Below are 22048 nucleotides of genomic sequence, written 5' to 3'. Positions count from 1 at the left end.
ACTGTATCACCCACGTTCCCAAACTGCAACAGGTATCAGAGAAACAAAACACACAGTTTTTAATTTGGAGAGTCAGATATTAATTATTCTGTGGGCAAATTTATTTTGCACATCTTGGAAAGAGGGATTGTAGACTTCCAATACCTGATCAGGATTTGAGGAGCTGTGATCTCTTAAGTGCAGCAGGTTTGAGCACTGTTTTCAGGCGAGGTGTCAAATACTGAACTAAGTATTTGCTATAAAGCAAATATGGATCTTTCTGTGTTACTTGCTGCAAACAGAACAACAGCTAGAACAGTTTCTATTAGCAGACAAAATTAAATGGAAAACTGTGCTGAAAAAAAAATCAATCCACTCCAAACAGTGTTGCATCCCTCCCATATCAGAACTTGGGAATACCTTGAAGTGAGCACTGCATTTCTGGTGGGTAACTGATACTTGATCTTGGCCAGAATCCACTTATATGAGCTGCAGCTGAGAAGCATTTCCATGTTCTAGTTCATGATTTTCTTCTAATAAGATCACCCTTTAGAACCCTTTAAAATGGGAGAGAGAGAGGAAATAAAAAAAGGCTTCTGGGGTATAAAACCAAAATAAGAACGCTGTATGCACACAGAAAGGATTAATCGTCATTATTTATCCCAGAGTCTTTATGGGAGTGACTCAGTATCCTAGTGAATGGCATAGAATGAAATGTACTACAATTTATTGTTTCCCAATGTTATTTTAATGTCTTTGTGAATCACCGTATTATAGGAGAATGAGCTAGGAAAGGGACACAGCTGCTGCTAAGACAGCAATGCATGGAGCAAACTGACTGGACACTACAGATAACACAATGCTGTGTACTCAAGCACACGGCCATGCCATGTATAACACCTCTTTTTCATAAATACAGCTGCAAACCTTGCTGAATCAGATGGAATTTCCCATTGTCACTTTTGAAACAGACCACAACCTCCTGAATCCCTAGGAGGCTGCGTTGCTAGATGTATTTTCCTTTTCTGCAAAATAAAGCAGCTTGGGTTGACAGTGATCATATGAATGAGCAAGACACAAATGTAAAAGATGAAAACCTTTCTCTTTCTTACTAGAGTTTACTAAGACTCTGCTTCAAAAAAAGACTAGTGGTCTGATTTATACAATACATGGTTGAATGGTGAAAAGTAACCTAAATCTGATTGACTTGAATGGAAGGTTGCACTAACACTGAGAGCTTAAACTGTCATCCAAAGTCTTCTCTTTTCTTACAAGAGCACAGCTTTTCCATTCTGACCTAATTGCTTGGAAAATAGGTTAAAAAATTTTTTAAGTGTGCAATTATAACTGCTTATAAGATTCATAAGAAGAATCGCTCATCACGGAAAAGGACTGTAAGGCTGAGGTTACAGCAGAGCACAGGTTTGCACAGCTGGCTGTAGGCTGTTGGGTCAATGTATATCAGGCCAGCATAAGTATTTTTAAGGCTTTGTATCTTGGCTCGGCTTCCAAGCAAAATCAGTATGTCATGATGCTAACAGCAGTGTCTGATAAGGAGCTGAACATGAGGAAGCGAAAGATTAGGAGACAGTATTCTGAAGCAATGTGTCGAATCACGTTAATTTTTATTTAGAGGGATCATTTTTTCTCTGGACATTTTTGGTTTTTGCAATGTAAGATTTAGGGATCTTATTTATTCTTGAATTAAAATAGCAATGCTAAGGCTTTAAAAATCTGCCTGCATCTTTCATCTCTCCTTGTACTCCCTTCATCATTTTAAATGACAGGCGTGAGATTAGTGGTTTATGCAGTATGTCCAGAAGATTAATGTTTCCAGGTGAGCTTAGAGACCTGTTCCATTTGAACAGCCACCAGAATTTCTCATTACATTGGGGAGAAAAAAAAAAAAAAAGAAAGAATCTATCCATTCTAAAAGCTGCAGGTACTGAGATTTAAGTTAGGTCCTTGGCACTAGTCTTCCTTTAACAATAATGATAGATAAGTGTGTCAGATATGACATTTCTGAGATTAGAGAGTGTTTTGTTTGCTATATAAAGGAATTGCCTCCAGCATCCACTTCAACAGCAATCATTAAGTCCAGATTTGGGAATTCAATATTCTTTAGTGTTCCTTTGCAATCTTCTATTTTCTGAAACTGTGTGATAAAGATGATTTTCAAAATTTAATAAATAATTGTTCCAGTTGAAAACATGTGCTTCTATTGTAAATATTTTTACACACAAGTATACACATACAAATATACTTAGTAAAAGGAAAATGCAGGAAGCTTGGGTTTACAAGGGTGAAAGTTTTAATCTGGGGCGTTTGGGGATTGTGTCTGTTTTAACTTCATGATGCAATTGGAGAAGACAATATCGCTTTCAATGAGATTCAGTGCAAAAATAAGGATTCTGAACTCCTTACAGGAATCTGATATAAGCCCAAAAAGCCTTTGAGGATGTGAATGTTCAATTGGTGTTCATTGTCTTGTCTAGCTCTATGTATTTCATATCCCAACTGCGACAGAGATTAACTTCCAAAGCCTTTTTACAAACATTTGTGTTGTGTGTTTATGTGTAGTTTGCTCAATAAATTGGGAATCTCATGGTCCAACAGATTTCTGGGGAAAAGAATTAACTCAGAGTGGAGGAGCTCTTGGTTCCTTTGACTTCTGAGCCAAAACAACATATTTTCTTAGTGGCTAACAGAAATCAATAGTTTGCATGGCAAAGCTAACGTCGACAGAATGTTACTGGGAAGTAGAGACGAAAGTGAATCCAGTTAAGGTAAGAGAGTGGTGAATGTTCAATGAGAGCTTCACTAGCACTGTGTATTAATATGCATGGATATTTATACTTTTGCTTCTTTAAAATTTAACTGAAATATGTCATATGGACCTTTTGGTAATACTTTTGATATTGGGATATGATTTAATGAATTTCAAAATAATTACTTTATTTCCTAATATGATTTTTAGTAACCTATTACATTTTTTCCTGTTATTGATTCATTATTTGTGCAAATTTATGCCATTGATAATATATAGTACACCTTAAACCACTTATGAGAAAACCTCTGTAGCAGCATATAAAGTATATCTGCACGGAAGAGCAAATATAAATTTACAAAAGTAAACAGCAGAAGTCCAATAAATCTCAGGGAGAAGGGTGATGTTGTATGTTTAGAGAAAGGGGTATTGACACATCTCTGTGATTTCGGTTATTACTAATGAGTGAAATGAATAGTGGTTGAAAAAGGGTTTGAGGGGATGAAGGATAAGGGGATCATAAGGCCAAAATATTGCTCGCTTTTTTTTGAGAAACACATCTTTTTCATTAAAAAATACACCAATGTGATTTATCAGCAAGAAGAACAGAGTAATAGGACATTTATGTAGTCAGCAAGGCTATTTGAAATTGTAGTAATTTCAGGTTCCAGCTAGTACCAGTTAGGTACTAACAAAATCAGTATGAAAGGAAAGATAAAACATCATGCTTTAGGATTTAAAGTAATCCTAAACTACTAAGCATTTTAGGAGGAGGATCATGCTGAGATAATAAGAGAATGGAAGGAAAATAATCTTCTTTCTAACTAGTTTGAGGTTCTTGTGGCTACTACCGCAGCATCTGGGGCAGCTGGAGGCAGAAAACTACAGTATGTGGACCATCAGTTTGTCAAGATACTGCATTTTCTCTATTCCTATCAACTCTTTTTATATTTTCCTTGCAGAAATGCCAAAGAGATACAAATAAAACAACACTGCATATCATTTGTTTTGAAGCTCATCAGTATTTCCAATTATTAAATGTCTTGCTTTTGCAATAGGCTTCTATGCTGTTGCAGTTTGGTTGTCAAATTGAATCCACTGGGCAACTTCATGCATCAGCAGTGAAAGAGAGTTAGAACATGGTTAGAACCTAGGCACTGCTAAAATGTGTATATTGGATTTGTCATCGCTTTCTTTTGCATGTCACCTCCTCAATAGTATTTTCTTCCATGTGCCAAGTATCAAGGGAATTATCTCCACTTCTGCCGCCCTTTTATTTAATACAACCCTGAAATTTTAATAAACATGATAGGCTTTATGTTAGTGAGTACCACAGGGCATATCACTGCTATGTTATTTTATAATACTAAAACTATAATAGTATAAGGGAATATTTATAGTTTTTACATCATAACATGTGAGCTAATTCTGTGGATGTCCATCATATGATTTAGAATGCTTGTGTTACAAAGACAAAACTTTTCAGAACCCTATTACATGATATACTGGATATAAGGAAATTCTTTTTCAGAGTGAGGGTGGTGAGACACTGCACCAGGAGGTACTACCTCTGGAATTGTTTAAGGCCTGGCTGGACAGGACTTTGAGCAACCTGATTTAGTGAAAGATGTCCTTTCCCATGGTAGGGGAGTTGGACTACTTTATGTTTAAAAGTCCCTTCCAACACACACTATTCTGTAAATCTATGAGTCTATAATTTGGGACACAAGTTTTCATAAAAGTTGACACTGAAAAAATTACCACATCTCGAAGGAAATTCTAGTAGACTTATGCTAAGCAATTCCAAAGTGAATTTGGAGCTTGAAAAGATCCCCCTCTATTGATCTTCTAATCCAGAAAACCTGGAAAATGAAGATCATGGGCAGAAAGGGGGTATATAGAACAACTGTAAGTAGTTAGGACTAGTTATTTTGGGGCAATGGGCTTATTCAAGTGAGGTGGGACCAAGATGAAAGCTTAGATCATCTAAGAAAAAAGCAGAGAAAATTAGAGGGAAAAATTCGGGTCAAAGGATGAAGATAAAATCAGGCATGTTTTGGAGAGGAATATTATTGGAAAGTGGTGGAATTGTTTTTGGGGCTGCAGAGGTCCATTTCTGTCTCCCTACCAGCTTTGTGTGATCAGTGAACGCCATTGCTCCAGACTCAGTGAAATCCGCAGCATGATTCCTCTCTGATCTGTTGTCAGCCTGGATGAAAGCCTGTGGGAATACCCTCAGGGTCAGATGTATCCTTGAATGTTTTGACAGTAAAGATCAGGGTGTCAAAAGTCACCCCTCAGTGACCCTATGATGCCAACAAATCCCAACCAGCCTTTCAGAGACACACACTGCCCTCACACCTAACAGCACCTTGAAAGTGTCCATCCACATTTTCTGCCCCAAACCATCACCTGCTACCCCTGCTTCCTGCCCCTGGGGCTGCTGAGACCTCCTGCACAAACCAGGAAAGGTCCCAGGCTACAACATGCAGAATGACATGTGCATTGCAAGCATTTCTGTGGAAACTATTCTGCTTGTGACATCCAGAAAACCTTGGCTAAATTTGCTTTTCAGATTGATGAGAAAATGCATTTGAAATGTAAGCAAACTTTGTTGGAATGTCCAAAATATATGGTTAACATGTGCAGACAAAATAATCTTGGTAATTTTTTGTAAAATGTTGCTATTGTGATTGTTATTTTAGGAAAAAATAATTTTTCTTTCTGTTTAATTAATAAAGTTGACCATATTCAGAAAAAATAGTGAGAAAGACGAAAGGATTGGGACAATGGGGATTGTGAACTCTTTCGTATGCTACAGATTTCAATTGTCATGAAAAACTGTTGCTAGGACCATGAAGATAACATTAGTAGGAGAGTTAGATAAAAGGCCGTGGGGCAGAGAAAGCAGCCAAGTATTAGAAAGAAGAGAGAAAAAATGTAGTTTGAAGACAAGTTGAAAATGACTCAAGTTCAGGGCATGTTCCCTAGAGTAAATCATATTGAAATCTGAAAAAAGTATATGAGGGACTTTCATACTCTATCTGCACTACACTGTTTAATGTTGCTGCTTGGGGCTAATTGCAATGCTGAGAAACTCAGACATCTAGTCAACATGAAGCTTTGTCTGAGTCTCATGGTAATAACTATCTTTTGTTATCAGAGAAGAGCAGTAGAGAGTTTTTGTTGTCTGCTGCCTTGTAATGACTGTGCTTCATCTGAAAGACGACAGATGCTCTATTTCCTATTTGTAAACAGTATCTTTACCGTGATCAAGAGAAAGCAAAGGCCATCCTTGCACACCTCACTGGGAAAAAAAAGCTGTAAGTCAAGGCCCAGTTCTGTTTCTCATTAACAGCAACGATGAGAAGGTAGAGTGTGAGCAGGCGTTGGGATATTATGAGAGTCCCTGCTTAATTTTTTTGTTGTTGCTGGAAAAGCTTATAATTAAAACAGTTTCTTTTTTCCTGAAGATAACAGAAAGTTCTTGAGGTACTTTTCCATTGCTTTCTTGTATCCTCATGGCAATGTTAATCTTCTGCATGTGCAGAATTTGCTAGTCCATGTGTTAAACAAGTGCTTGGTATGAAGAAATCTTGTTCTTTGGGTGGGAAACAGAAGCTGAAAACTTGATTAAATTAAAAGGATCTTCTTACAGGAAACCTATACTTGCCTGCCTCTATAGTTAGGCTCTGGTGGGGTGAAATGCACGTGTGACAGCCAGCTTCATGGCTACCATGGCACAAACCACACTGGGGGTTTCCACAGTTAACACCCAAACTCCAACAGTTCTTGCAGAGCTGGTCTGCAGATAAGTGGCTATGGCCACATAGCCGCCCTGTAGCCAAGTCTGAATCTCTTGCATCTGCAAAATAACAGTGTGGAACCTCCTGTAGAGGAACCCTCAAGCCCAGTGCTGAGGAGGAGGAGTGGGCATGGTTACCAGAAAGAGAGCTTCCCTCCTTCCCATAGGAATCCCTTTACAAGACATGCCCTATTCTCTGTGGTGTTCCTTCCCCTGCAGCCCAGTACCCCAGCATGATTCCTGACATATCACGCTAATTGATCTGCAGAGATTCAAGCACCAGAAGAGAAGCAGTTTTTGAGGTCTTGGCCACTGACTCTGCAGTCACAGTTCAGTCCATGGGCAGTCCGTCAGAGGCCATAAATAAGCATTGTCCCTTCCCCAGGCAGAAGTGATGCCTCTCCACTGGGCATCAACATGGACCACTGCCAGTTGTACAACCAATGGGGCCAGGAAGTCCTGCCCAGTGACTTTGTAGTTACTTGGGGTGGGAGGTGAAGGGATGGCAGCAAACAGATTAAAACAAAGGTAGAACAATGTTCCACCTCAGGTGTGAAGTACCGTAGCATCTGTTCTGCAGTTGACTGCTCTCTCCAAGACCCTGAATGGTTTGTGAGGGGCATATAGACAGGTCAGAATTTCCCCTTTTAGCTGTCACCTGTCCTCACACCAATCCAATTCCCTGAGGAACAGAAAAAACTTTCCTGCAAGACAACGCCTGACACTTTTGTTACTGAATGGTGTTAAGAGTGATAGCTTGTATAATCCTATAGCCTCATTTCATTTTAACAGTATTTAATGAAAGAAGAAATGGTTGAACAAAGCTATTTCATATACTATTCAACAAGTAGCTCTTTCTGTATGAAGCATTAACAATAGCTGTCATCTTTGTACAAAAAAAGGCTTCCAATTACTTCAATGCTAAGAGAAAATCCAAATGCAGCTGAGAGCCCCACAAGCAAATTATTTTTAATACCATTATGGAAAATGAAAATGTGTGACCCAGACCTTCGTTTAATATTTTACTAGCCTTGAAAGTTAATTTGAGTTTGTGTTCAATTTTCTGGGAAATTTCATCTTTACAGCTGTGCAATTTGGGCACAGAATGGAAAAGAGCTGAGAGCTGTCTTTTGCTCTCTGCTTTTTTCACATGCTAGAGATGAGGAAAAGGGAATAGATGACATGTAATCAATGGAACATATAAAGAATAAAGGAAGTCTATGATGTAAAAAATGTCATATGACTTCATTAAAATTCCTTTAGCAGGCAGCAGGGAGATTTATAAAACTAGTAGATGGAAGAGTATAAAAAAAAGATAGATTAGCTTTAGCTTTGCTGGTGTTCAGTTATGCTATAAATCATATGACTACAGGCTTTCTCTAAATTGCATCTACCTCTTGGTCTTTCTTTTCTCCCCCATATACTTTGTGTTATCTGAAAGACCAGAAAATGCATCCTGATTTCTCTCTATTCATCTCTCTCTGTATATAGGTTGTACATAAACTGTGTGAACTCTTTCTCTCTATGTTAATTTAAATTACCATTAAATGTTGATCGAAAGCATAGCTGGTTTGGAAGTAAACAATGACACCCCTTTTCATTCAAAATTTTAAGTCATGCAAGTGTAGAGTTTTTGAAGGAATGTCTCAGGCTCCATAACCATTCACAAGAATGTGTGGAAGAACATCTGATTAAACATGTCTTAGAAAATCAGCTTTTGAGCCATAGAGGTACTTAGAGTTTCCTTGGCTCCAGGTCTCAGTTTCCAGCCTTTCTGACATGGAGCCCACACTCAGAGGTCACATCATTAATACCTAATTATAGGTACTTGGATCCATTCTCTTTCACTGGGTAAAATGTCAGTCAGCACTGGTCCCTGAGTCATGTCCATTGTCTACTTATATCTAGAAATTACATGGGAAAGTACTTGTAAACTGGGGTAAAAGTCATGTCAGGAAACAATTTAACAATGTAATATGAGGTAACTGATTACTAGTACCTAGACTATTTAATTTTATAGATTAGATATAGCCTGAGACACAGCCTCTTGATTTGCAGCAGAAAGCCTCAAAGTCCCAGTTTTCATGAGTTGAACTAGTGCCTATTGAAACTTCTCGTTTATGGCATTTGTTTTTGTGAACCAAAACAATTGATTGGTTTGGGGGTTGTTTTTTTCTTTTAAATAACCCTTTTAAAAAAATCTGAAGGGCAGGTGGCAAGAAATACTGAAATACTTGTAGGGTATGAATGCTTTTTAGATATCATTGCTTGCACTTACAGAGCCTGTTTAAAGTCAGCTGTTGTCTTCAGGACCAGATTCTAAGGTTGCTTTGCCAGGGAATCTGTGAGCAAAGCACCAAGGCTAGCTGATACTGCTTCTCCAAAAATGGGATGGTCACGCATCAGAGTCTCACTGGTCATTACTTGACTGCCCAGAGGAGGTAGGCAGTCAATGGCAGGAAACAGTGATAGCAGAAAGGTAGATCATGCTGTGTGAAGTTGCTCTTTCGTTGCTCTTTCAGACAAATATATCTTTTTCCACACCTGGAACCGTTCCCATTCTGATTCTTGCTCTTCTACAGCCATTGAATACAATCACTGCCCTCTATAATGGTATTTATGCTCTTTTTAAAATTGTTTTTATTTTTTGTCATTAACTACCAAGAACTTTTCAGCATAACTACAAATAAAAATACCATGCTTAAAATTAGATGTATTCTGCTGATGACACACAACTTTGAATGAAATCTAGATCTAATAGTTTACCTAATGTCAATTACAAGAACAGGAAAATATAGAACTTAAAATGCATTTCTTTTAATAAAGTAATCTAATTGGATTCTGAAAGCTCAGAGAGACCAGCCTACTGCATTACAGTGTGCTGTTCTCTGCATAGTCATTTTCTATTCATAATGTTTCCGTAGTATTTTGAATTTCAGTGATGATTTTATCTTAAAATGGATGTCTAAGTGAACATTTATAGTATACAACAGAGAAAGTAATGTGAAAGTCCCTGGGCTGCTCCATTCCCACACAGACTCATACAATCATAGAATATCATAGAATGGCTTCCGCTGGAATGGACCTTAAAGATCATCTAGTCGAATGCCCCAGCCATGGGCAAGGACATCTTCCACTAGACCAGGTTGCTCAAAGCCCCATCCTACCTGGCCTTGAAAACATCCAGGGATGGGGAAGCCACAGTTTATCTGGGCAACCTGTTTCAATGCCTCACCATCCTCACAGTAAAGAATTTCTTCCCATATCTAATGTAAACACTTTCTTTCAGTTTGAAGCCATTATAACTTGCCCCATCACTTCATGCTCTTGTAAAAAGTCCTTCTCCAGCTTTCTTGTAGACTCCCTGCAAATATTGGAAGGTCACTATAAGGTGTCTCTGAAGGCTTCTCTGCTCCAGGCTGAACAACTCCAACTCTCTCATCCAGTCACCATAGGAGAGGTGCTCCAGCCTTCTGATCATCTTGTTGGCCCTCATCTGGACTTGCTTAAACAGGTCCACATCCTTTTGTTGCAGACCTGAAAGCTGGACACAGTATTCTAGGTGGGGTCTCAAACCAGCAGAGTGGAGGGACAGAATCACCTCCCTCGACCTTCTAGCCACAATGCCTTTGATGCAGCCCAGGATAAGGTTGGCTTTCTGGACTGCAAGAGCACATTGCCAGGTCATATCAAGCTTCTCATCCACCAACAGCCCCATATCCTGTTCTCAACCCATTCTCTGCCCAGCCTGTATTCATGCCTGGGTTTGCCCAGACCCAGGTGCAGGACCTTGCACTTGGCCTGAGGTTTACACATGTCCTCACATGAGGTTCTCATGCCTATTTGAGGTCCCTCTGGATGCTATCATTTCCCTCCAGTGTGTCAACTGCATCACACAGCTTGGTGTCATTGGCAAACTTGCTGAGTGTGCACTCAATCCCACCATCTGTGTCACCAAGGATGTTAAACAGCACCAGTCCCAATACGGATCCCTGAGGAATGCCACTCATCAGTGGTCTTCACTTAAAAAATCTACCTATTTAATACTACTTTTTGTGTGTGACCATCATCCAATTCCTTATCCATCAGATGCCCAATCCATCAAATCCATGCCTCTCCAGAAGCAATGTGAATGACTGTGTCCCTTGTCAAGTTGTCTGGTACATATTCATGTACAAGTACAGTATCTAATTTGATGTCTCCACATTCCATGGGGAGGAATCATAAGCACAGGTAAATCTCTGTGCTGCAGCCAACAAATTTATTTGGCACACAGTTTATGATCTAGTAGATGTAAATGTCTGCTGTGAAACTAATGATGGATGAAAGAAGGGAACAAGTTGTCTCACAGGATTTCCAATTGGAATAGAAATAATCTATCTTGCAAAATGTTGACAAGTTCACTTCTAATCTTAGTTAGAAAATTGAGGCTGGAGTAGATAGTGCTGAAAAATAATGGGGTGAAAATCTGTTCTAACTTTTCAAAGCATTTCCTACATCCATTCTTACCTCACTATAAAGCGCTTAGGGAATTGCAGAGCTATTCAATCACTTTCATACTAACAGAAAAGCCCCATGTGCACAGCTTTTTTATGAACTATTTCCTGTGTTAAAGAGAATTTTTGGCTATTACTATCTGTATAAAGTAGTTCACTGTTTTCTGCTGGCATATTTAGAAACTTATTGAAGTGGGAGGGAATCTTAACTGATTCTGAACAGCCTTGCCACTGTGTTTTTCAGTGTTACCTTTTTGACATTTTTGATTGAAATAAAGAGAACACAAACCAAACACCCTTTAGCCTTCTATACAACTCATCTTTTTTTTAAAAGTGGGTCTTCTAGAGCTGCAAATGTAGGTCTATAAGAATAATCATCAAGATAGTATTAATCTGTCCCAGAAGGATATGAAAAACTTTTTAAAACCTATTAATGTTCATATGTCTTAGAATAGTGACCAGGGATATAGCTCTGAAAAAGTAGCAGATGAGAGACACAAAAAAATCGTGAATATTACAGTATTGTGAAGATGATACCAAAGCCTCAGGTATTTCCCAAGAACAGATCATAATTCTGCTTTCTATCCTAAAATCTGTCCTAGTTGTTGTAGAAGATGATGAAAGTCAATGCAGTCAATGACCTTAAAGCTGACATATTAAAACAGTGTGAAAAGGTCTAATTATCGTAAAGGTCATAGGATAAAAATTTTGTTCCAATTCTGTTATTTTCAGGAGCCAATGGAAATGTGACACTGCTATCAAAATTCCTTAGTGGCTTTCGGAAATGCTTGGTGTTTACTTTGTTGATTCAACATTGTAGAATTTGTATTTCTTGAAATAAGGGCATCATAGCTGATTTTTTAACAAAAATTAAAGACAAAGTTAATATATATTTAATAAAGCACTTGCTTAAAATTAATGGCAGGAAAACATTTCAAGGAGGTATGAAAACTGTCTCCAATGTTTAAAACAAGAAATTAAATATTTTACAAAAAATTATTATTTAATAGTAATACAGGTCCTACAAAAGAAACTGAAATCAGATTTAATTCCAAGATGTTTTATATATAGAAAATTTTACTAAAATATTTTATGTGACATGGTTCTAGAAAAAAATATTTAATTTCCAGTCCTTGTGTAATTTTTAATAAGTGTTGGCTGAACTCAAAATATCAAATTTAGATGGAAAATAAGTTTAAAATTCTTTTAAGTTCTTTTAGATGATTGAAGCATGAAATTTCCAATGGAAAAATACTTTCTGTTAAAAAAAGTCTACAAGGCGTACATTTTCAATATTTCTGACTGTTAAGAAAAGTCAGTTTGATATTTTTTATTCACTTCGTGTGAAATAAAAGTATCCAGTCAATAAGTCTCAGGTGTTTACTGCATCCTTTGAGGTCAAGAATAATAAATAAAAATATTTGAGCTTTTAGCCTTACTGCACTGAACAGTGTTACTTCCTCATTCTACACCTCAGCTTTCTACTTTTCTTTTCCCTCCACTACACTCAGTTTTAGGTTAAACATAGATTTTACCAAGAACATGTATTTCCTTCAAAGTCTTGATCACCACGTGATTCCATGTTCAATGGGATATGATGTTTTGTCACAGCAATTTTACACTGGAATAACTCCAGTGATTTTGTTGACTGTTACTCTTTTTTTACATTAGTGAGAAGAGAGATTTAGTTGCAGTATTCCTCAAATTGCATGAAATTTGTTTCCTAATCAAAAGTTTCACTTTATCCATGTGATTTGCTGTAATGTCAACTTTGCAACATTCAATCAGAGTGGAGGAGCATTTAATATAAGTTTGTGTTTATATAAATAGCTTCCTCAGCTCAAGAAGGTATTCTCCACAGAAGAGTCTGTGCTTCTTTCTCCATGTGTAACCGTTATAGCAATCATAATGAAGGACATGTATTTCCTGGTATGTCTTTGAGTATGCTTCAAATGAAGAGATAAATTTGAGAATAAACACAAGTAATGTCTATATAAGCTTGACTTTTGTTTACATTTAAAAGATGAATATACAGGTATAATATAAGTAAACTTTTAAACAGTGTTCACAAGATTTCTGATCTTGTTGAGAATAAGAAGTATCTGCCTAAGATAAAGCATTTGCAAAAACAGATCATCTTTTTCTCCAAAGAAAGATGCATTTGGGGTAGGAAATAGATACACTCTTGTTTGCTTTTGAAGAGTTACTTTCTAAGTGAGCAGCGAAGAAGCAGTTAAAAATCAATGTGTGTTTCTCTAGACCCTAAAAAAGAATTCTTCAGAACCATTGCAGTCCTCCACAACAGAATTTGACTGGAGATGATAGTTTATTTCAACATCTAAATTACCATTCAAATATTCTTCTGTAATAGAAATACACTACTGGCTTCACCTTCACGAGTGGAAACTTGTATGTTTAAAAATGTCGTTTCTCTTCATCAACAATTACTGATATTTTGCCTAAAATCCTCAGGTATTACAACAAGAATTTTTAGGAAAGTATTACAGCATCAATTCAGAAGAGGTAAAAACTAGACAGGTGTTTTAGGTACCCTGTCCATTTTTACTGCCTATTACTCATTTTCAGTGACTTGAAGCTGCCTTTGCAAATTCACTCTAACTTCCAGAAGTTTGACTTACTGATATCAAATGCTTGCTTTCAGATATCAACATGGCAGGAGAACCAAAACCATACAGACCAAAACCTGGCAACAAGCGGCCACTTTCAGCACTTTACAGGTAAATGAGATTTCACTTTAACTTACTCCAGGTCAATTTTTATTGAAAAAATTATGGTAACCTGAATTGTATCTTCTAGTGCCACTGTGTAATATTTACCAAAATTATAATGAAATGCACAATAAAATTTTAAATCTGTCATTTACTAAATCTACTGACAAAAAGACTGTTGCAGTGATCTGTGAAGTGTTTATTAATGCTACTAGTACTACTATGAATAATTTTTTGTTTTGTTTTGTTTTTAATTGAGTACTATTTCAATTTTAAATCCTTATGCTTTATTGCTTGGTTGTGGCCTCATTTTTTGTGACTTTTTAATTTGCAGCAATCAGTTGAAATAATTAATAATTTCAGAGCAACAAAACTGTTGACAGATTTTTCTGTCAAGGGTGAAAGCCAAGTTCTGACAAGACAGGACTTCTTCCTTGGCTGTTTGAGAGGGCATTGATAGTGTCTTTCTCCTATTCCTAAGTGCCTTTTGTCATGGAGTTTGTAGAAACCTGAAGAAACTACCACTTTTTTTTTTTCCAAATCAATTAAGCTTAGGGAAGCTTTACAAATTGTTAGGGCTACCACGCCCACATGTGTTTCTGCTCCATAAATTTCACTTCTCATAAAAGTACTACAGAATTAATTCTCTAGATCCATGAGAGGAAATAGGGCTAATTTTTGCTGTAGCTGAAATGCAGATAGACTGGCTCTGAGACCAGCATTGAAGTCAGACACAAGTGAGCAGGACTTTTCGTGCCTGGTCTGGTCTGAAAACTTCAGATGGAAATTCGAGGGTAGGATCTCAGAATGAGAAAACCAGGAGCATTTTAGATCTGAGCATCCATGCTACATAGAAGTAATTTGAAGTTTTATATAGCTGCTCTTAACTGAAGTGATAGAAATATTATTTTTTGAGAAGAGAATCCCTGTTTTATCACTACTGTCAACTGCAAGTTGCTAAACTATGTAAGTGTTGTTGGTAGCCACGGTCTACTGTGTCCCTCTGCCAGTATTTCAAAAGATTTTGGAAGACGTTCTGTAATTTCTGACATTTATATGCACTTCCACCTCTGAGCTTCTGAACTATTTGTCATAAATACTTGTTCTAAAGACAAGACAGGGATAAGAGAGAGACCTGTGGAAAGTTCTGAGGGAACTTTAAAGAGAAAAAAAGATCTTAGATTGTGTATTTTCATGGATGTAGTGCAAGCTATTTCTCCAGAAGATTATGAGAGGCTTTTTTGAGAACCTAAGATAATCCTTCCACTTTCCCCCTCATCTTCATTCTCCCCCTCTACTCTGACCTCATAAGACCTCATCTGGAGTCCTGAGTACTGCTCTGGAGTACTAAGAATAAGAAAGTCATGGACCTGTTGAAGCAGGTCTGGAAGAGGACCACAAAGATCATCCCGGAGTTGTAGCACCTCTTCTAAGACAGGCTGAGAGATATGGGGTTGTTCAGACTGGAGAAGACTCCACGGACACCTCATCATGGCCTTTCAGTACTTAGAGGAGGCTTATAAAAAAGAGGGAGAACAACTTTTTACATGTACACATTGTGATAGGGCAAGGGGGAACAGTTTTCAACTAAAAGAGGAGAGGTTTACTTTAGATGTTAGGAAGAAATGCTATACTCAGAGGGTAGTGAGGCACTAGAAAAGGTTGCCCAGAGTAGTTGTGGATGTCCCATCCTTAGAAATGTTCAAGGTCAGGTTGGATGGGGTCCTGAGCAGTTTGATCCAGTGGATGGCATCCCTGCCCATGGTGGGATGACTGCAACTAGATGATCCTAAAAGTACCTTCCAACTCAAACCACTCTATTTTTCTATGATATGGTTCCTTTTAACCCAAGCCTTTCTATGATTCTAGGTTCTACGTAAGTACAGAACTTTTATTATTTCAGTATCCATCTCTGCGAGGAGATCATTGGCTTATAAAGTTCTTGACAACACTGCGAACATTTACTTATTTCAAAACACTGTACTGTGTCTGACTGGGATAGGGTTCACTTTCTTCATAGAATCCCATATGGTTCTGTGTTTTGGATTTGCTACTAAAACACACCAGTCTTTTTGGCTGTTACTGAACAGTGTTTGTACAGCCTCATGATATTCTCTTTTTCTTATTCTACCTTTGCAATTAATAGACTTGAGGTAGACAAGAAGTTGTAAAGGAATACATCCGAGACAGCTGACACAAATTGGCCAAACAGATATTCTCTCATATAACATCATGCTCTGAAATAAAAACTGGGGAGGTTTTTCCTTCCAAAGCAGCTGTTGCTTGGAAACTACCTGAACTGCTTATAGGAGGTGGAAAGTAATTGCTTTTGCATAACTTGGGGGGGTTTTCCCTCCTTTCTTCCCTCCCTTATTACACCACAATTATCTCAACTCATGAGATTATTTCACTTTTGGTCTCTCCTTCATGTCAATATGGTACAATGGTAGGGGAGTGAGAAAGTGACTATGTAGGTGCTTAGCTGCTGGCCAGGGTCCACTCCCAAGACTGAAAAAGTTAAGAGGGAAATGGTTACATTGATTTGCACTAAGAAAGACATTGGTTAAAAATTTAGTTGTCACAAAATAGTCCCTGTTAAAAGGAAGGACTGTGAGCAGTAGAAATAGGATAATGGATTTCAGAAAGGACAGACTTCAATGAGCTCAGAGACTAAGTAGGATATCTTGGAAAGAAATTTGAGGGACAATAGAAGTGCAGAAAAACTTGCATTCACTGTGCTTAAGGTAGAGTAGAAAATTCTCCCGAAGCAGAAGTTGAACAAAGGAATAATATGGCAGCATCAAGTTTTTTTGGCATCCTGACAAGTGAAGAGAAATTGTACAAAATGTGGAATCAAAACCCCATGACTGGAAGTAAGTAGAAAAGAAGAGCAGAGTCATCTAACAAGATGTCAGAAAGGTTAAAGCACATAACAGTATAAAAGGTAGCAAAAAGATTGTCATTAGACTAACTTCCTCTGATTTTTGATACTATTGTTAGTTAGCAGAAAAGGAGATTAGATAGCAGATGATACAGAAAACACTTTTTTTACTTCAGCAAATGTGGCTAGTTGACCAGCTATTTAAGAAAATCAATTTTAACCAGAGGGTGTGCAATAAAAGAATTGGCTAACCAGTGTTTGACTAAATTAATTTAATGGAAATGCTATGATGAGGTTCACTGTAGTGTGTTCAAAGGACTAACTGAATCTGTGTGTGGACTATTAGTGGTTGTTTTCAGAAGCTTATAGAGGTTATGTAAGGTAAAGAAACAGTGGGTATGGGTAGGTGTTATACCTATCTTTAAGAAGAAGATGATCCAAAAAGTTATCAGGTCAGCCCAACCTTGATTCCAAGAAATGTGCTAGAACACATTATTAGCAGTTAACTTATCAACACCTAGAGGATAGTAAATTGGTAAAAAAATCAGGAGCAAATTATGTTGAAGCAATATAATTTCCTTCTTTGACAAAATAGCAGATTTAGTATATAAAGAGGAAACTGTAGATTTGCTATATAGTCAATTAAACAAGTTTTGACACTTACCATGTGGGCAGTTTTCATAAGCCTGCTCAGGAAATTTGCCTAGAAAAACTGTCTTAAGGTAGATATCCGATGGAAAAACAGTGACTGTGTACAGCATAGTATTAAGGATAACACCTATCGTTTGTTCAGTCTCCTTTGTTACAGATATTTAAATGATACTTGAGATAAATTTAAGAACAGTTTTAAGGTAAGCAAGCAGGACTGCTGCACAGGCTCACATGATTTTATTTATTTTGAAGTGCCTGAGACTTCAAAACTGTTCGAAGGACTCTGCACCTCTGAAAAGAAGTCTGTATCACATTTACAGCTGGATATACACATAAGTCATTAATACAGAGCAACTGATGTCTATGGTGTGTTATATCCACATAATTTGCTTGTGTGTCCAAGTCATTAGATCCATTTTTGCCCATAATGGTATGAAGATACTTGGTGTTATCTCAGTTCAGGATCTACATTCCTTTTTTTTAACCTTCATGATCTGTGTAATTTTTGGATTAGTTCTTAAAAATATTTTGAGAGTAGAAATATAAGCTTTGCTTCAGAAAGCTGCTAATAACATTATTAATTTTAAGCGTACTCACTGAACAGTTAAAGATGTGATTAGGGTAGTGCTCAGGAATCAGTTAAAATCTCACACAGCTCACACAGTGAGCCAGCAGCATTCCTCCTACTTTGCATTGCTGTTCAGTACATGACGGGCAGACCTAATCTCAAAAGGTTCAAAATCATTCTGAATTTTCTTTTTTAGCAAAGTAATTCTGCAGAAAATCAAATGCCTGAAAAATCTTCATCTTAAAATTGTTTTGCATTTTATTATACGGGTCTAGCCTCCAGCAGAAGTTAATTTTCCTGGCTAATCTTCATATCTTCGAAACACAAGGTGAAGATTAGAGGTGCTGACACAAATGTGTTAAAGCACTCTTTGGGAGCAATATTGTGGCAAAATAAAAGATCACACTTTGTCTTTTTAATTTGATCAGTATTTCATTACAGCAACTCTGTGTCAGCGTATGAAAGCCCATTTACCGGTTGTTTTATTTTCCTCTGTGTTTATGCTCCAACATACCAAAGTAGAATCAAGTGCAAATACTCTGATGGAATGGCATTCTGTTTCTCTACTTCATAAAAGAATGTTTTAACTATTTATCATTCATTTCAGTCCGCCACCAAGTTATATGAGGTGTTAAACACATGCCTGAAAGCTTTTGCTCCATTTTGGAGGCCTTTGTTGTGGTTGGTAAAACAGGATAAGGCTCTTATGGTTCCTAATTCTGAAGGTTGCTAATGGCTCCATTCCCTGTTGCTGCAAGAGTGCGCCCAAGCCCCAGGACAGGTGGAGCAGAGCCCCCATGCACAGACTGCCTGTGGCTTGCCTTCCCTCAGGACATGTGGCATGTCCTTTCTGTATGGCTGTCCGTATGGGGGAGTTGGCTAAAAGTCTTCTCTGGCACCCCTCTAGCAGTAACAAGGCTGAGAGGATTTGAGAAGGATGATGGGGGCATCCATTTTTGAGTCTTTGGAAATAACAAAAGCACTGTGCTACAGGCTAGCAGAATGGTGTGATTTTTAGTGGCATGAAAATGAGCACAGCTTCTGCAGACCCTGCTGCATGAGGTGGTGCTGAAGACTGCATGGGGAAGCAAAAATAGTGTAGTGGTACTGGTACAACTGGGAGTAAATTGTCCCAGATAACTTACATGTCTGCTTTCTGGGAAAACTAGTTAGTTTACCAAAGAAAAACCCACAGGAGTGAACTGATATTTGTAAAACATAGGAAAGCAAGGAACCAGGATTTGAAAGAAAACTGAAAAGGCAAGTTACTGGGCACTGCCAGGGTATCTAGTCACTGTCTTTGCTCTATAGAGTTTAATGTTGTAGTTAACCTATAAATATTTCCAAGACTGATTTAGCTAAGACTAACCCTCCCCATGTGGATTATTTTCACCCCTGCCAAACTCCAAGTTTCCTTAGGCTACAGTAAGCAGAACTGGCCATAACCCAGTGTCACATCTTGAAGACTCAATGAGGAGTTACTCAACCTCCATCCCTCCCAGTGTTCCTACTGCTGGCTGGGCATAAAGCTGCCTAGCCTGGGATCCATCCTGCTGAGGCACATCCTGGATAGAGACAATTAGCAGGATGGATTTAGTGAATAGATTAACAAATCCAGGAAAAATTGAGTGAAATTGCCTCTCACCATGTTGCCTTGGCTGGCTGGAAAACACCTGGTGGTGGTTGAGTTCCCACAGCACTACCCGGCTATAGCACATGGTGACCCTGTGAAGACTTCCCATGAGGACAAGTTTTTGCCAAGCTAGTCTCTGAAATTTCAGGCAAACAGTTCAACACTCCCTGAGTGGTATTAGATAGCACAGTCATTTCCCATTACCAGTAACTTCTCCATGTAATTCAATTGAAATGTGTATTAGTACGCTTGATTTAACATGCTACTAATTAGCTATATTAAGCAGCTTTTACTTTACAATTTCATAAGTTTCATGGCCTCTGGAAGACATTATTTTATTTAAATGTCTAATATTAGTATACCGGAAAGAGATGCTCTTTTATTTACATGGCATGATTATTTTTTATATCAATGGTTTGTTTTTCTTTGACACAAATATTTTATTAGTTTCCTCAGTACATTTTATTTTTACAATCTCCATCACAAAACTGATTGAATTATGTTGCACATCTTGCATTACCTCTGGTTTTGTGGTTTTATCTTACCACAGAGGCTGAAAGAATTGTTTACAGTCTTTCACTCCTTGATCTCTGCTTCTTACCTTTATTGCAAGATATTGTTTATAGAGTTTGGTATGGTTTGGTTTGCCTCTCAGTCTGCAGAGCCATCTGTTATTTGAGTTGTTCTTCTGAGCACTCCTGGGCACCCTTCATTTCAGGAGAAAGGATGAAAAGGACAGTGATGGTCAACTTGATTGTGTCTTCTGTTGTAGGAGTCTTCTTGAGATCATTCGTCCCATTGAAAGCATTAACATAATCTCAACAAGTTCTATGCCAAACAAGCATTACTATTCTATTTGAATACTCCAGTATTTTGCATAATTGCGGTGATAGTGTGCCATTGACAGTGTTTTATGAATATGCTTAAACCTACTGGCATATAACAAAAATAACTGCAGGCATAAGGATCTTTCTTGGTCAAATATTGTCCGAGATTTCCAACAACATTTTTCTTTATTCTTTCATTTTCTTAATGAATTTGTGTGTCCGTTACTATCACCAACCTACAAAAACCTAAAGACGCAGTCCAGAGAAGAGAAAATAAACTTGATCAAGTATTTTCTGATGCTTTACTTTTGCATTAAATTGTGATCATGACCCCTACTTTATTCTACATACTGAATGAAAAAAATTATTTATGCCTGTGGAATATAATCTTTCAATTGCTATGTCATATTGAGATCACACATAGTGTGATATTTCTTTTTAATCAAAGTGCTTCTTTTTTTAACAGAAATGTATCTTCCTGATGCTTTTGATTACATTTTTTCATGAAAAAAAGCTATTTTATTTCAATGCAATGAAATGAATCTAAGATGAGTGTTGCTCTGCACCTCTTCCCCTGACAAAAGACTTAGCTTCCATTAAAAAAAAAACATATTCCTAGGCATGTTTAAATGGAGATAATTTTAACTCTGGTAGGATATCATTTACATTCATTTAATCAAAAAATGTTCCTAGTTACCACATTTGAAGCAGTCCTTACTGTACATAATAATAATAATTTAGTCTGAAATTCTCAAACTTCACAACAAACAGTGAAAATTTTCCTGTGTTGAGAACTTAAGTAGCATTCTCAATTATATTAAAAATTTTAAAAGGTACAAATACAAAGTTACAGCAGATCCAGTGATTCAGTTTGCTCTGAATCACTTTATTTTTTGTTTGCTTACTTATTTTCTTTCAAGGAAAAAACCCCATGTCAAATAACTAATATCTCAGGAATAAGAAAAAAATATCTCGTGAAGGAAGGCAGCACATGCAGGTCTGCATTTCTGAATTATGTTGATGTAATTGCAATCAATTTGGTCACATAGATGTTAAAAAAAATCCATGTACTTAGAGGGGCTGGCAGAACCAGACAAAGATGTAAATTTGACCTCTCACATGATCCAGAGCGTGAATGTGCAGCTTTTTTTTTTTAAATCTTGCCCTTCATTATTTTAAAAATACTGCTAATTCCCTTTCAGAAGGTATCTCTAGCGCTAGGGCAGGTTTTCCTTGTCAGACTGTCACTATATGCTAAACCTTACATTTTTCTTATGTTCGTTTGGTTTTATTCACCTTCACGAGAGGTTTTAAACTATGGTCTTGACTTGGACCCATGCCTTTGTTACAAACTCCCCACAAGTTACTCCTTAGACTTACATAGCCTTTACTCAGGGCTTTTTTTTAGTTTGTTAAGAGGAAGCCAGTGATACCAGCTTACACACACCTGCACAAGAGCTGCATCCCTTTTCCTAGCTCAGTACTTTTGCTCTTGCAAAAGGTGATATATAGTATCATATGACTGACGTTTTCTTCCACAAAATCCAAGACTCCATAATCACACTCAAGACCAGAGATTAGCAAATTTGCAAAATAGTCTGTTCTCTTATTATTGCTTCTTTTTTTTTCCTGGTGTTTAATTTTCTTTCTTACTTTTTTCATCTGCTATGAAACCTGAGGCAATACACTATAGCTGAAGTAGCTGGCTGTAA

General features: G+C 37.4%; 1 protein-coding gene across 7 annotated transcripts in view; it reads left to right on the top strand.

Annotated features, from left to right (window-relative positions):
- Positions 1-22048, top strand: part of RALYL (RALY RNA binding protein like) — a 383196-nt gene that overhangs the window by 293327 nt on the left and 67821 nt on the right. For all 7 annotated transcript variants that reach the window (XM_027685835.1, XM_027685910.1, XM_027685984.1 and 4 more), the window contains one exon: positions 13710-13785. In XM_027685835.1, coding sequence (XP_027541636.1) covers positions 13710-13785 — 76 coding nt within the window. The remainder of the gene's footprint in view (positions 1-13709; positions 13786-22048) is intronic.

This window comes from Neopelma chrysocephalum, unplaced genomic scaffold, assembly GCF_003984885.1.
Source record: "Neopelma chrysocephalum unplaced genomic scaffold, ASM398488v2 Primary Assembly neopelma1_22, whole genome shotgun sequence".
NCBI lineage: Eukaryota > Metazoa > Chordata > Aves > Passeriformes > Pipridae > Neopelma > Neopelma chrysocephalum.
This window is presented reverse-complemented; position numbering and strand designations above follow the sequence as displayed.